We start from the raw sequence: 16173 nt of genomic DNA on the forward strand, positions 1-16173 counted from the left end.
AGCCCCACATAATCTGTAATCATATAATTGCCTTTTTATTTTCTGCTTTAATGTCCTTTTTTTTTTTTTTCACGGTCAGAGTGGAAAGTAGAAGTTTATTAAAGGACAGCAGAAAAGACTTCTCCCGGAGGAAGAAGGGGACCCAAGAGATGGAATCCCCTGCTTTAATGTCTTATGCCCATTAGAATGTAAGCTCCATGAAGGCAGTAACCATGTTTGCCTTGTTCCCTACTCTATTTCAGTTCTATGTAGGGTTCATGGGAAGTATTCAATAAATATTTGTTATATGAATAATTGCAATTACCAATGTGAATTGGAAGGAGATGAATCAAACATGACAGCTAATACAGGTTAGGGCAGAATTGGAACAGGAAAGTAAAACCTAAGTTAGAAGAGCTGTGGAGTATGAGATTCTTTTATTTTGTACCAGGGACTGAACCCAGGGAGCCTAGTCACTGAGTCACATCCTCAGCTCTTTTTATTTTTTACTTTGAGACAGATTCTGGCTAAGTTGCCTTAGGGCCTCTCTAAGTTTCTGAGGCTGGCTTTGAACTTGAGATCCTCCTGCTTCAGCCTCCTGAGTTGCTGGGATTACAGGCATGGGCCATTGCATGTGCCTGAGATTCTCATATTCATTTAAACAATACTTATGAGGTACCTGTCATGTGCCAGAAACTGTACTAGGCACAATCTTTGCTGTTTTGGAGCCTGTAGTCTGGTGCCAAACAAACAGGCAATTATGGTATACATCTGTAATCCCAGCTACTCCAGAGGCTGAGGCAGGAAGATTGCAAGTGCCAGGTCAACCTGGGCAAATGAGACCTGTCTCAAAACAAAATAAAGAGGGATGTGGATGTAGCTCAGTGGTAAGATGTTTGCCTAGCATGTGGGAGGCCCTGGTTCACTCTCCAGTACTACAAACACAAAGCAACATCAAACAAACAAAACTAGGCAATTAAATTTAGTGAAATTAATTTTCCAAGGGAGGTACTTAGGGGATACTTAGAGGAATTTCTAGGTACTTTAACCCAGACTTGGGCCATCAGTAAGCAATTTCTAAATTGTTAGTAGCTAAATGAAGAGGGTGTGGAAAGTTATGGGGAGTATTTAAATGTTTAAAAGCCCAGAGTCAGGAGAGCCAATGGTGGATTCTCTATAACTTAAGGTTCCTTTTTAACTTTCTCTATGCAATACGTTTTCATTGAGACTATCTCACATGCCAGGCATTGTGTTAAGCCATCATTAAATCTGTATTTTAAAACTAGTTGTTAAAAATATGAAAAAAATTTTTTATTTAGTTCTTTTCGTAGACACACCTGAGCTGTTGCCCCTCACCCTCTTAAAGTCCTTTGTAGATGCCTAATGTTGAAGGGATTAATGAATAAACTCCTGAGCAACTAATCTGACCACCAGAAAGTAGAAGCCTTGTATCAGTGCTGTACTTTTTTAAAAATATTTTTTTTTAGTTGTAGATGGACACAATATCTTTATTTATTTTTCTGTGGTGTTGAGGATTGAACCCAGTGCCTCACAAGCGCAAGGAAGGTGCTGTACCACCGAGTTCCAGCTACAGCCCTCAGTGCTATATTTTAATAAAAAATAAAACTTTTTGCAATGATGGAAATGTTCTATACCTGCACCATACAGCCACTAGCCACTTGAAATGTGGCTTGTGCGACTGAAGAAATATTAAAATTTACTTAATGTTCATTATTTTGAGTTTAAATTGTCACACCTAAGTAGAAACTACTGCATTACACAGATTTGCCTTGGGTGATACTGCTGCTTAAATGGATTAGTCCGGCACAGGAAACAGGTGGAAAATTTTTGGTCCCTTACCTAAAAACGTAGATTGTTACTAAAAGGCTACAAAATGTTTAAATGTGAGCTGTTGAATGCCACAGACAGTAACTAATATCTATGCATAGTGGTAAGTCATAATTAGCACCTCAGTCAATGAACAGTAATTAACTTCGCATTCTGGCATCCTGACAGACACCCAGCTCGACGGGGTGAAAAGGTTGAAGTCCCTAACTCCACCTCTCCAGCGTCGGCTGGCGGCATCCAGCGATCCCGAACTGCATCATGGGTTTTGTAGTTTACGTGAGCAAACGTAACTTCCGGTATCACCTCTGAGTGGATCCATTCACGGCTGACTTCCGGTAGTCCGCTGTGTTTTGGGAACTGTAGTCAGCAGGTGTCTATGGGACCTCGGCTTTCCTCGCTTGGAAACTACACTTCCCGGCGGGCCGTGAGATGCACCCGGCTGCAGTTAGTTACTGGTGAACGGGGCGATTACCTCAGCAGGTGTTAAGTGTGTGCTTTAGTGTCGTGGATGGCCTGGCTTTTCTGAGAGGGAGGGGAAAGGTTGTAACCACTCCTTTGAGGGGATCACCGGGGTCACTGTCGTGGATTTCCAGAGTCGGCTGGGCGGCGCCATGGCTGTGAGTTTGGGCGGGAAGAACCCTCTGGGTCGGGCGCTGGAACCGTGTTGTTCCGTGGCTGGGGACTCTCCATGTGCTGTCCTCGTCGACTCGAGGGGAAAAATATTTTCCTAAAAGGCTTTTCTCTCTACGCTTAAGGCGCGGGTGTTCTGCAGGATTGATTGCCTTTTCTTTTGAGCTGATGAACCAGGAACTGAATGTCTAGCTTTACAGACTATTTGAGTGTCATATGTGAAACATCACTGGATTTTTTGTTGTTTGTTGCTGGGGATCTTTACCACTGAGCTACGTCCCCAGCATCCCCTTTTTAAAATTTTTATTTTGAGGCAGAGTCTCGCTAAGTTAATGAGACTGGCTTCCAATTTGCAGTCCCGCTGCCTCGGCCTCCCAAGTCCCTGGGATTACAGGCGTGCGCCATCGCACCCCTATATCACTGGAGCTTTAAAGAGAGTGGTGGAGAGAGAGAAGTATGTAGGGTTGACTCGCCTTACAGCAAAAAATTGAGCGCCTCTCTGTCAGACAAAAATCTTTGTTTTCAGGAGGTTTTACGAGCGTGTGTTGGCGACATACTAAATTATTTAGAAAAATAGTATATCGGGTGCGGATAAGCGGTATGGAGAAAAATAGAGCAGAAAGTAGGGCTAGGGGCAATGGCGTGAGAATACAGTTGCAATTGTATTTTTTAATTTAGTTTTTGTTCAGGCGATTTAGCCCAGGGGGCGTTTTTACCACTGAACTACATTCCCAGCCCTTTTTATTTTTATTTTTTTTAAAGTTATTTTTTAAGTTGTAGGTGGACACAATACCTTTATTTTTATTTATTTATTTTTATGTGGTGCTGAGGATTGAACCCAGTGCCTCACCCGCGCTAGGCGAGCGCTTTACCGCAGACTAACAAACCCAGTCCCTAATTTTTATTTTGAAACGCGGGTTCTCAAAGTTGCTTATGGCATCGCTAAATTGCCAAGGCTGGCTTCATATTTGCTATCCTCCTTTCTCAGCCTTCTAAGCAGCTGGGATCATTCATAGACGTGTGCCTGCGCCGTTTGCCAAGCAATTTAAAAAGGCTGGTCAAGGAAAGCTTTACTAAGGACGCATCAGGAAAGAGATAAATGAGCAAGCCTTGCAACTGAAAAAGAGCTTTCCAGGCAGAAACAATAGTGAGGGTTTTATGGCTAAAGGACAGTGATCCAGGGGGAGACATTGTATTCATTCCCTGGTTCAATTTCCAATATTACAAAACAAAACAGAGGTTATCATTGATTACTGGGTTGAGGGGAAAAGGTAGTTAGAGGTAAAACCAAAGAGATCAGTAATAAGAAAGAGTTCTGAGTAATCAGTTGAGAGAGGATGGGTACTTGGGCCAGGATAGAAATAATAGAAGAAAGAAGAAATGATTGAATTCTAGATATATTCTGAAGGTAGAGCCAATAAGATTTGCTGATGGATTCAATGTTGAAGATTTAGAGAGTTGTGGGAAAAGCAGGGTTTGGTTGGGGTGTGTGTGGGATTGGAGATTCTTTTTTTCAGAACTGTGAAGTTCAGGTTGCTTTTAGGTATTTGAGATGGATTTGAGTAGGTATTAGACCTGTGAATTTGAAGATCAGAGGAAAGATGGGGGTCTATTTTCTTTATTTACTGGTACCAGTGTTTGTACCCAGGTTACTTTACCACTGAGCTACATCTTCAGCCCTTTTTTTTAATTTTGAGACAGGGTTTCAGTAAGTTGCTGAGGGCTCACTTAATTTGCTGAGGCTGGCCTTGAACTTGCAATCCTGTCAGCCTCCAGAGTTGCAGGCCACCACACCTGGCAATATTGCTTATATTTAAAGCCATGGGACTGAGCAGGGCACAGTGGAGCATGCCTATAATCCCAGCTACTCCAGAGGTTGAGGCAGGAGGATTACAAATTTGAGGTCAGTTTCAGCAATGTAGTGAGACCCTGTCTCAAATTAAAAAAATAAAAAAGGACTGAGGGTATAGTCCAGTAATAAAGTGCCCCTAAATTTAATCTCCAGTAATAAAAACAAAGCAAGCCATAGGACTAGATGAAGTTGCCAAGGTATACCTTAGGGATTTGGGAGGCTTAGGCAGGAGAAACGCAAGGCCAGCCTCAGCAACTTAGTTATTAGACCCTGTCTCAAAAATAAAAGGGGTGGGGGATATGTCTCACTGGTAAAGTGCCCTTGGTACCAAAAAAGAAAAAGAAAAAAAAAAAAAAAGGAAAAGGAATTAGCCAATAGAAAAGAGAATGAAGCCAAGTATGGTGGCCCATGCCTGTTACCTGTAATCCCAGCAATTTGAGGGGCTGAGGTAAAAGGATTACACATTTGAAGCTAGTCTCAGCAATTTAGGAAGACCCTAAGCAACTTAGTGAGATCCTGTCTCAAAAAATAAACAAAGTGGTTAAGTGTCTCTGGTTTCAATCCCTGGTACCAGAAAAAAAGAAAAATATCCAGGTGTAGTTAGTCATTATTGTATTGAACAATATGCATTTATTTTTTAATTAAAAAAAATTTTTTTAGTTGTAGATGAAAAATACTTTTTTTTAAAAAAAATTTGCTTTTATGTGGTGGGGAGGATTGAACCCAGGATTGAATGCTCTGCCACTGAGCCACAACCCCAGCACTGCCCCTCCCCCCAAACAATATGCATAATTAAAGTCTGAGAATAACTGACCTAGAATAAGAAGGAGTGACAGACTGGCTTCCAGAAATTAGTAGCACTGCATGGAATCATTTGAACTTAATTAATTTAAGTTAAGATCATTTATTTTGGTTTAGTGATTTCCTTCTGCCACTTTCAGCTGCCCAGGTGAAGGAGCAGAGAAGGTGGATAGGAGAGTTGGGCTTTTGTTAGGTAAAAGCAGGTAAAACCAGGAGTGATTGTATAGATGTATAAGGGAGGAAAGTGAAGATGTTGGACAAGATGGGGTGGCAAACTAATGATTAATTAGAAAGGGGTCAAAATCCCAATAGAGTTGAAGAATTTTTGCAGTTGGAATTCATGAAGGATCTTCTGTGTGTTATATTGAAATCTTTTGAAATGATTATGTGGCTATTGAAATCATCAAAATTATGAGATAAGTAGTGTTATAGAGGGTGACTATGACCCAGGAACCAAAAACCTTAAGAAAGGAGGGTGTAAGATAGGGTTTATTTTCTTCATTCGGGATCGGGGGATTTGTTCTACAATGTGAAATATCCTTAAGTAAAAAGCAGTATTTATATTCATAGAATACCAATTTGCAGTTTACAAAAGTTTCTAGTGTGTAGGAACTAGACTATAGAGAGAGAGCACTGAACAGTTCGACAGGTGACCTGGGTAGAACCTGTTTTGAGCTCTACAGCTGGTAAGTGGTGGAACCAGGATGCATGCAGAATTAGAAAAGGAAGCAGAAATAGGAATGAGAAAATAAAGCTATTTGTCCAGTTTCCTCATTTACTGCCTTGATCTTTGAACTTCAGATTTGTTGTCTTTGAAAGAATAATTGCTTCTCAACCTACTTCTTAGACTTTTAAATAAATCAATTAAGTTAAATATTAATAAACGTGTCTTAACTGCAGAATGCCATGAATTAATGAAAAGATTTGTTTATTTCATTTATTTCATACGGGGGTGATTCTGCCCTGCAGAGAACATTTGCTATTGTTTGAAGACACTATCGGTAGTCCCAGCTCAGGGTGTGCTACTAGTTTCTAGTGGTTAGAAGCCAGGGCTGTTTTTAAACATCTTTCAGTGCACTGGACAGCTCTGGAAAACAGTTATCTGGCACAACATTAGTGCCAAAGTTTTAGGAACTCTGATCTAGTTAAATAATGTTTTATTTTTTAAATTTTTATTTTATTTATTTATTTTTTCCTAAAAGGGATTGAACCCAGGGGTGCTTTAACGTTGTGCTATACCCACAGTCCTTTTTTTACTTTTTATTTTGAGACAGGGTCTCTCTGAATTGCTTAGGTCCTCTATAAGTTGCTTAGGCTGGTTCAAACTTGTGATCCTCTTGCCTTAACCTTCTGAGTAACTGGGATTACAGGCATGGGCCACCACACCCAGCATTAACATTTTATTATCAATGAAGAAATTGAAGCTCACATTGATTAAGTGACATGCTCAAGGTTATATAGCAATTTGGTGCTGAGGCCAATATCAGGTTTCATTATGATTGACCTTTGAGGTACTTGAGACAAGTTATGAGAAGTAGAAAACCCAGAGAACTTTCATGAGTTTAGCATGCTCAATACAAGGAAAAGAGTTCTAAATGTTTGGAAGACTATTGCTTTCATACTTTAAGTGGGTGATGTGGTCATTTTTAAGCAAAAAATGTTTTCATGTAACTTACGAGTCAGTATCATTATTCTTGGTGCCGAGTTGACTATAATGATCTAAAAGTTCCTTTCTGCCGGTTTACAGTTCAATCAGGTGAAAATGTTTTAGCTGTTATTTGGTTACTTGTAGAGGAGTCAACTAAAGTTGCTTAAGGAGAAATTTAGTTAAGATATGGTGGGAATTCATTTGACTCAGGACTCCTAGGGTATGACATACCCCTATACTTCATGAGGCCCTAGGAATTTATTTTCTTTGTAGGTTTCTTCCTCTGTAAAAATATTAAAAACTATATTTTAACAACTATATTGTTATGAAAACACATTCATATTATATATTAAAATTTTTTGTTTGACTTCAAAGTTCATGTTTTCTCATGATTTTATAAGAAACTAAAACATTTTCATGAGTCCCTAAATAAGTGGTCTGTTAAAAATTGTACAGGATTTTTTTTTTTTTTGGTACTGGAGATTGAACCCAGGGGCACTTAACTACTGAGCCTCGCCCCAACTCTTTATATATTTTATTTTGAGGCATGGTCTCGCTGAGTTGCTGAGGCTGTTGTCGAACTTGGAATCCTGCCTCAGCCTCCCAAATTGCTAGAATTATGGGCATGCACCACTTAATTTTTTTTGGATACCAGGGATTGAACTCAGGACCACTCAACCACTAAGCCACATCCCCAGCCCTATTTTGTATTTTATTTAAAGACAGAGTCTCACTGAGTTGCTTAGTGCCTTGCTTTAGCTGAGGCTGGCTTTGAATTCACAATCCCCTATCTTAGCCTCTTGAGCTGCTGGGGTTACAGGTGTGACCCCCTTGCCAGGTGTGCCACTACTTTTATATGGGCTGGGGTAGAAGAAAGTGACTTACTCTTTTGCCAGAACCCAGTCACATGTCTGTAATCTAACTGAATTTGCCTGGAAACCTAGAAAAATGTATTTAAATTGCTTTTACTGTACCCTAAGTAAGACTGGGTTTCTTTTTTTTTTTAATATTTATTTTTTAGAAGTAGTTGGCCACAATATCTTTATTTTGTTTATTTATTTTTATGTGGTGCTAAGGATCGAACCCAGGGCCTCGCATGTGCTAGACGAGTGCTCTACTGCTGAGCCACAATCCCAGCCCCTGGGTTTCTGTTACTAAGGATGAAGGGGAGGAATGGATGTTGCACAGGCAACCTGTTGTCACTGCCATAGTGTATTTTAATAAGGTAGCCCTTGTATATTAGGATTGAAAACAGGGTTTTGTATATCTGAGACTAGAGAGACTATTAAGTTTTTTGGTGGGCTGGGAATGTGGCTCTGATAGAGTACTGGCCTGTCATGAACAAGGCCTTGGCGTTAATCCCCAGTAGCTTCCGTCTGCCAATGTTGTTTTGCAGTGTAAATCAGGATCTAAATGAAAAGGTGACTGGTAGCAGCAGTGGAAAGGAGTGAACAGGTGCTGGGGCTTACTCTTTCTTTTTTTTTTTTTTTTTAAATATTTATTTATTTATTTATTTTAGTTTTCGGCGGACACAACATCTTTGTTTGTATGTGGTGCTGAGGATCGAACCCGGGCTGCACACATGCCAGGCGAGCGCGCTACCGCTTGAGCCACATCCCCAGCCCCGGGGCTTACTCTTTCTGGGAAAAGGAAATCCTTATGTAACCATACTTAGTCCATATTTCTTAGTACCTGATTCAAATGTGTAACCCAGTACCTAGTCCATGTTATTTCTTTATGGCCACAATATAAAAAAATTGGAATTCACTTTTTTAATTCAAATATTTACCAAGGGCCTACTATAACGTGAACATTGAGGATATACTGAGAAGCAAGACAGAATTCTTTTTTTTTTTTTTTTTTAATGTTTCCATGTTCTGTATTGTCAACCTTTAAATAAATCAGGCTCTCCTGATTACCTTTCTTTCTTTTTTTTTTTTTAAAGAGAGAGAGAGAGAATTTTTAATATTTATTTTTTAGTTTTCGGCGGACACAACATCTTTGTTTTTGTATGTAGTGGTGAGGAATGAACCCGGGCCGCTTGCATGCCAGGCAAGCACGCTACCACTTTAGCCACATCCCCAGCCCCAAGACAGAATTCTTACCATGAAGAAACTTATAGTCTGATGGGGGAAACATTAGGACCACTATGTGATTAGTGCTAGCATAGGCGACATATTGATAGGTAGGAACATATTAAGAGGGATTTCCTGGGCTGGGGCTGTAGCTCAGTGGCAGTGCACTTGCCTAGCAAGTATGAGGCACTGAATTTGATCCTCAGCACCACATAAAGAAATAAAGGCATGCTGTCCATCTACAACTATAAAAAAATTAAAAAGAGATTTTGTGAACTTTTGGGGAATTGAGGCAGGTAATAGCTGAGACCTGAAGGATGAGATAGCGAAACAAATAGATCCAAGCAGCATGAATAGCTTAAACAAGGGCCCAGAGGTGAGAGGGAGCATGACAACTTTGGGGAAATGCAGATGGTCTAATAGGCCCAGAGTGGGTGAGAGGTGGGAGGGGGAAAGAGGCTTGTCAGAGATGAGACGAGAAGGGCCTTGAACACAAGGTTTAAAAGTATGGACTTTATCTTAAGAGCAATAGAGAGAGCCTCTAGAGGGGAATTGACTTGATCAAATTTGAGTTTTGATTTCTATACATAGCAGTTATGATGTGATCAGGATTTAAAGAAACATTAATTTACTTGTTACTTTTATTTTCCTTTGGTTTTTGTTATACTCATGACTTTTTCAAATTATGGAATGCTTTTATATTTCCTCTCTGCTTTTAAGGCAAGGTTTTTAATTTTAAATCCATCATTTCAACTCCTTGTAAGCTGATATTTTGTTTTTCTGTTGCTTATACTTGTCTTTGATCTTACGCATGCTTAAAAATAAAACATAGTAAATCATTCTTAGATTTAAATAAATAAAATGAAAAAAGGTAAAAACAGTTGATAAATTTACAGTAGAATCTTTCTTAATTTTAATACTACAATCTTGTGCAACATAATGATGTTTCAGTTAATGACAGACTGCATGTAGGTGGTGGTCCCATAAGATTATATAACTAGTGATGTCATAGTTATCTTATTTTGTGTAAGTATACTCCACAAAGTTTGCACAATAATGAAATTGCCTAAGAATGCATTTCTCAGCATGTGTTCCCATTATTTTAAATAACATGTAAAAATATTAGTTATTTTTATTATAAAAGATATAAAGAAGATTTAAGACAGTTATTTTAGGTGTTTTTGATTGCACAGAATTTCTCTGTATAATACTTCATATTTGTGTAATCATTTAAAATAGCTGTCTAAGAATGCAGTATATCTGTGATGTGATAGGAAGTTTTTTTTTTTGATGCTAGGGATTGAACTCTGTGGACTTAACCACTGAGCCACATCCCCAGCCTTTTTTAATTTTTTATTTTGAGACAGGGTCTTTCTAAGTTGTTGAGGCTGGCTTTGATGCATAGGAAGCATTTATTAAATTGCTGTGTGCCAGGGCAGAGGAAAGACATGATTTAAAGGAGACTGAGATCCAGATGTTGGTTAACTTGGTGATGGCAGCCATCTTGTAATTTGTAGAAGTGTAAGTAGAAGCCAGGTATTTTCTCATTTGGAAATGCTGCAGAATCTGGAAATGGTAGTATGTAAGAAGCATAAGAAAGCCAGGTATGGTGGCATATGCCTGTAATCCCAGTGACTTGGAAGTTCGAGGCCAGAGGATCTCAAGTTTGGGGCCAGCTTTGGCAATTTAGATACTATCTCAAAATAAAAAAATAAGAAGGTCTAGGGATGTAGCTCAGTAGAAGAGTATCCCTGGCTGGGTTCAATCCCCAGAACCCCCCCCCCCCCAAAAAAAAAAAAAAAAGGTAGAAGAAAATATAATTTTGGTTCAAATTTATACTAGACAATAAAACCGTAGAAACTAATACGAATTTTTCAAAACAGAATTAGATTTGTGTCTGGTCCATTGTCATTGTCTGTGTTCTACTTGCTGTTAGCAGCTAATTCATTTTCATAGAGAAAAACAAACTACAAATTAAGTTCTTAACCTTTTTTCCCCAAGGTGGAATGATTTTCGGTGTTCTTTTATTTTCATCCAATAGTGGTTTAAGGGATGATGGGATGTTGCCTGGTAGGTCCAGTACACTAATAAGAGACTTATTATTTTCTGTTTAATTTAAGATTAGCAGTCTATTAAGCATTTAGAGAGAAGTTCTTCATTAGTGCTTCCCTAAAAAAATATAGATGACTAATCCTTCCTCAGCCTGTACCCATTGGGACCCAACTCCTTTGGTGGGCATAATTGCAGCTTAGCAAGCAGACAGGACTCTATCCTATACTTTGTTAAGTATTTATATATTTTAACTAAATAAATAGGAACATTTGATGACAGTGTTACATTGTAGTATCCAATTTAAAAAATATTTCAAAAGGTTTTTACATATGTAAGTAATTTTTTATTCTTTTAAAGATTTGAAGTGGACAGATCATGATAACCCTAATTTATTTATTTATTTATTTATTTTTTCTGCATGAGTAAAACTTTATTTTATGTATTCTGAGGGTAGAGGACACAGCTTAGGTAAAAAAAGTTTTTTTGAGATGCCATGCACATTCTGAGTAGTCCCATGATCCAATTCTCTGACCTGTTTTTAAAAGTTTGAATTTGTTTTAACTGATATGTAAAAACATAAAAATTATGCATATTAACACATAATAATGGGGTACTATGTGGTGTTTCAGTACACTTGTGCATTGCAATCAGGTTAAACATATCTATCTCCTCAAACAACACTATTTTGTGGCAAAAACATTAAAAATTGTCTTTTTTTAGGTTTTTGAGATATACAGTACACAATTGCTATCTATAGTCACTTTATTGGGCAATAAATACTGAAACTACTTACTCTTATCTAATTGTAACTTAGTACCCATTGATTGACCTCTCCTTATTCTTCCTTCAACCTACTCTTCTTGGCCTTTGGTACCTGCTATTTTACTCTCAATTTCTCTTTCCTTCTTTATCATCATCATTTTTTTTTTTTTTTTTTTTGGTGGTACTGGTACTAAACTCAGAGGTGTTCTACCACTGAATTTATTCCTAGTCCTGTTTACTCTTTATTTTGAGTTAGGGATGTATTAAGTTGCCAAGGCTAGCCATGAACTTGCCATTCTCCTGCCTCATCCTTTCGAGTGAGTGGGATTACAGGTGTGAGCCAGTGTGCCTGGCTACTCTCAATTTCTCAGAGATCAGTAACTCTAATTTTTAGTCTTGTTCATTTACATTTCAAGATAACCATGGGAAAAATGGATCTATCAGTGAGCAACTCAGTTCTGTGTGAATCCAATTTCCTCCCCCCCTTTTTTTTCTTTTTTAAATCAATCCTGCCGAAGTATATAGTGGATTATTCTATTTCTTTTGTGTTTAATAGGAAAGAAAAGGAACAGCCAAAGTAGACTTTTTGAAGAAGATTGAGAAAGAAATCCAACAGAAATGGGATACTGAGAAAGTATTTGAGATCAATGCATCTGATTTAGAAAAGCAGATCAAGTAAGTATCATTTGTGAAGTTCTGTACATCAATGTGCAGATGTGGAAAAGATAAGAAACTGTGTGTAATGTCTGAAATGGGCTAAAGGACATGACTTCCACTTTCTGCCTTCAAATTAAAATCTTCTGTGGAATTCTTAGAGATTTTTCTACATAACTCTGTGTGTGTGTGTGTGTGTGTGTGTGTGTGTGTGTGTGTGTGTTTGTGTTTATTTTTTATTTTCTTGGTGGTAATGGGGATCTAACTCAGGCTCCTCTCACATCCTAGGCAAGCAAGCATTCTACCACTGAGCTATATCTCCCCCCTCTAAACTTCTATTTTTCATATTCAGATAAGGGAAGAGTTTTAGCTTATAAAGTGAAGTTATTCTGAGAGACTCAGAGTGATAATTATCTCCAAAGACACAAAATAAATGTTTGAAGGGTTTCTGTATTTGAGGATCTTATTTCATAATTTTTTAATTGTCTTGATGCTAAGATGATTTTAAGATGTTAGATAGTGATACAATATTGGGTAAAAACAAAAACATAATGTCCCTTGGAACATTGCCATAATAAACCTATGCATCAATTATAAGATGTATTCCAACTTCAAATATGTTGAAATATGTAAATATATTCTTCTTCAAATTGAAGAAACACGGCAATAACTATAACAATGATAGTAGCTAACATTGAAGATTTACTTGCTAGGAAACACTCTGGTTTTTACATGTATATTCTTATTTAATCTTATTCTAACTCTTTAGGGTAAATAATTAAAAAAAATAATTTTAGTTGTATGTGTACATAATAACTTTATTTTTCTATGTGGTGCTGTGAGAATCAAACCCAATGCTTCACACTTGCTAGGCAAGTACTCTATCACTGAGCCACAACCCCAGTCCAGTAAATAATTAAGAAAAAAAAAAATTTTTTTTTTTTTTTTTGGTATTTTTAGTTGTTGATGGACCTTTAGTTTATTTATTTATATGCAGTGCTGAGATTTAAACCCAGGGCTTCACACATGCCAGGCAAGTGCTCTACCACTGGGCCACAACCCTAGCCCCTTTTTTTTTTTTTAAAAAAAAATCTCTATTTTGCAGATGAAGGAACAGAGACTAAGTCACCAGCTCAGGATTGCATAGCTAGGAATTCATGGGGTCTGGGCTTGTTTTAGAATTTTCTAATTCTAAAGTGTATATTCCTTGCTACATAACTAACTTTAATAGAATATATATTGTATTTTTTTAAGAGAAAAAAATACCAAAATACAATTTCTGATGTTATACTTTAAACTATAATATTACTATATTATACTATATTACTATAAATAAACTGTATTTTGGTTTCAGAATTTGGTCAACTTTAAGGTATTGAAAGTTATCAAAAGTTGGTGCTGGGGATGTAGCTCAGTTGGTAGAGTGCTTGCCTTGCATGCACAAGGCCTGGGTTCAATCCTTAGCACTCTCCCCACGCGCCCTGCCCCCCACCAAAAAAATAAAGCCCTCTGAAAGTAATCAAAAGTGAACTGAAGCTGGGCATGGTGACACATGCCTGTAATCCCAGAAGCTCAGGAAGCTGAGACAGGAAGATTGCAAGTTCAAAGCCAGCCTCAGCAACATTAAGGCTCTAAAGCAACTTAGTGAGACCCTGTCTCTAAATGCAGTACAAAATAGGGCTGAGGATGTGGCTCAGTGATTGAAAGCCCCTGAGTTCAATCCCCAGTACCCACCCCTCAAAGAAAAATGAAATGAAAAAGCCGATTTGTTCAACAAAAGAGAATGACCTGTGGGTGTATGTATTAGTGCTGAGGAAACTAAGTAATAAAATGTTGAGTGAAAAAAATCCAATAGTAGAAGTCTCTATAAAATATACCATGTTTTATATAAAATCCACAAGAGAGTAAAGCTAAATAACTTATGGACATGTAAACTCTTCAAAAGAAAGGGAATGATATAAACAAATTTCAGGATATTGATTATCCCTGGTAGAAAAAAGTGGGGAGGAACACACAGGTAGTAGTATCAGTGGGTTTAAAACTTGGATAGTGCATTTACAAATGCTGCATAGAATATATAAGTTTTCTGTTCCTTTTAGTTTATATAATATAGCATATATATGCTGTACAGCATATGTATGTTAGATGTAATTCATGAGGAAAAATAATGTCACATAATAAACAGCATTAAAAAGGTATTTTTTAAAATAAATCTATCACATATATTTTATAGGGTGTTTTATTTTACTTAAGGGACTTTGAGGGGCTGGGGATGTGGCTCAAGTGGTAGCGCGCTCGCCTGGCATGCGTGCGGCCCTGGTTCGATCCTCAGTACCACATACAAACAAAGATGTTGTGTCCGCTGAAAAAACTAAGAAATAAATATTAAAAAAATTCTGTCTCTCTCTCTCTTTAAAAAAAAAAAAAGGGGGACTTTGAATTGCTTTATATATGTCTAGTGAATACAATCTTATTTAATTAGTAAAACATTAAATTTATACAGATAGTTCCTAAGAGTATTAAATTTTTTAAATTAAATAATGTATTTTAGCTTAAGTTACACCTCTGGTATCTGCTACAAGATATTTATTTTTGCTTTTTGCTTTTTCACCCAGCTAAAGATGTTTATATATTTTTTTTCCTTTTTTGGTACCAGGGATTAAATCCAGCAGCCTTTACCACTGAGCTACAGTCCCAGCCCTTTTTATGTTTTGAGACAGGATCTTTCTGAGTTTCTTAGGGCCTCACTAAATTCCTGAGGTTGGCCTCAGGCTTGTAATTCTCCTGCCTCAGAGACTCTTGAGTTAATGAGATTACAGGTGTGTGCCAGCATACCTAGCCAAAGATGTTTATTTCTTAGTAGTTACCTACAAATGTATTCTTTGAAAATCAAAAGCGAGTTTCAGTTTTAGAGAGCTTTTAATCTCTGGATTTATAAATTTACTTTAAAATAACTAAAATTTAACACATTATTTATATTAAACGTTTCCTGCACCCCATCCCTCATTGTAAAAGAAACTTGGCATTTTCATTTCTGAACTTTATTTTTTACATGATTGTTTTACAGCAAGGGCAAATACTTTGCAACCTTCCCATATCCATATATGAATGGCCGTCTGCATTTGGGGCACACGTTTTCTTTATCCAAGTGTGAGGTAAAGCTTCTTCTACATTTAAATAATGGAATAGAATCCTTAATAAATAATATTTTGAAGAAAATGGCATATGTAGAAATTGCTTCTTGTTAAAAAAACTTAGAATTCCTTAATTTTAAACATAATTTTCATGTTTAGTTGATGTAATTTTTATATTTAATTTTCATATGTGTGTATTTGTGCAAGGTTCTAGGCATGTTTGCATGTAACAAAACAAAAACGACAGTGCATTAGAATTTTGGAATGACTGTAAAATCTAACTGGTGTTCTAAAGAAAGATAAGAAGAATAAAACTGATGTTCTTCATGAAAAATTAGCATTTTGTATTTGTGTCTCATGTATACAGTAATTTAAATTTAATTTTCTTTCTCTAGTTTGCAGTAGGGTACCAGAGATTAAAAGGAAAAAGCTGTCTGTTTCCCTTTGGTTTGCACTGTACGGGGATGCCTATTAAGGTAAGATTGCTTATAGGATTGGTTTTTACTTCTTTTAGTTTAGAGCAAATACTAATATCCAATTCAGGAGCTTGATATAGGATTTTCAAATACTGCTATATTAAAATGTTTTGTGAAATGAGTTGAGTTTATTATAGTGAAGATTAATTGAAAAAAACATTTGAAGCCACGTCCAGTAGTGATGCATGCCTAAAATCCCAGTGATTCTGGAGGCTGAGTATCACAACTCTGAGGCCAGCCTTGGCAACTTACAAAGATCAAT

At 37.2% G+C, this 16173-nt stretch overlaps 1 protein-coding gene across 1 annotated transcript in view; it reads left to right on the forward strand.

The window, feature by feature from the left end:
* The first annotated feature begins 2263 nt into the window (after positions 1 to 2263).
* Lars1 (leucyl-tRNA synthetase 1) overlaps positions 2264 to 16173 on the forward strand; it is a 68703-nt gene continuing 54793 nt past the window's right edge. The window contains exons 1-4 of the mRNA XM_046460343.2: positions 2264 to 2444; positions 12204 to 12322; positions 15369 to 15456; positions 15831 to 15911. Coding sequence (XP_046316299.1) covers positions 2439 to 2444; positions 12204 to 12322; positions 15369 to 15456; positions 15831 to 15911 — 294 coding nt within the window. The 5' untranslated portion in view covers positions 2264 to 2438. The remainder of the gene's footprint in view (positions 2445 to 12203; positions 12323 to 15368; positions 15457 to 15830; positions 15912 to 16173) is intronic.

The sequence above is a fragment of the Marmota monax genome, unplaced genomic scaffold (genome assembly GCF_021218885.2).
Source record: "Marmota monax isolate L192 unplaced genomic scaffold, Marmota_monax_Labrador192_F-V1.1 WCK01_AAM20220418_F8-fsc00006, whole genome shotgun sequence".
Classification (NCBI taxonomy): domain Eukaryota; kingdom Metazoa; phylum Chordata; class Mammalia; order Rodentia; family Sciuridae; genus Marmota; species Marmota monax.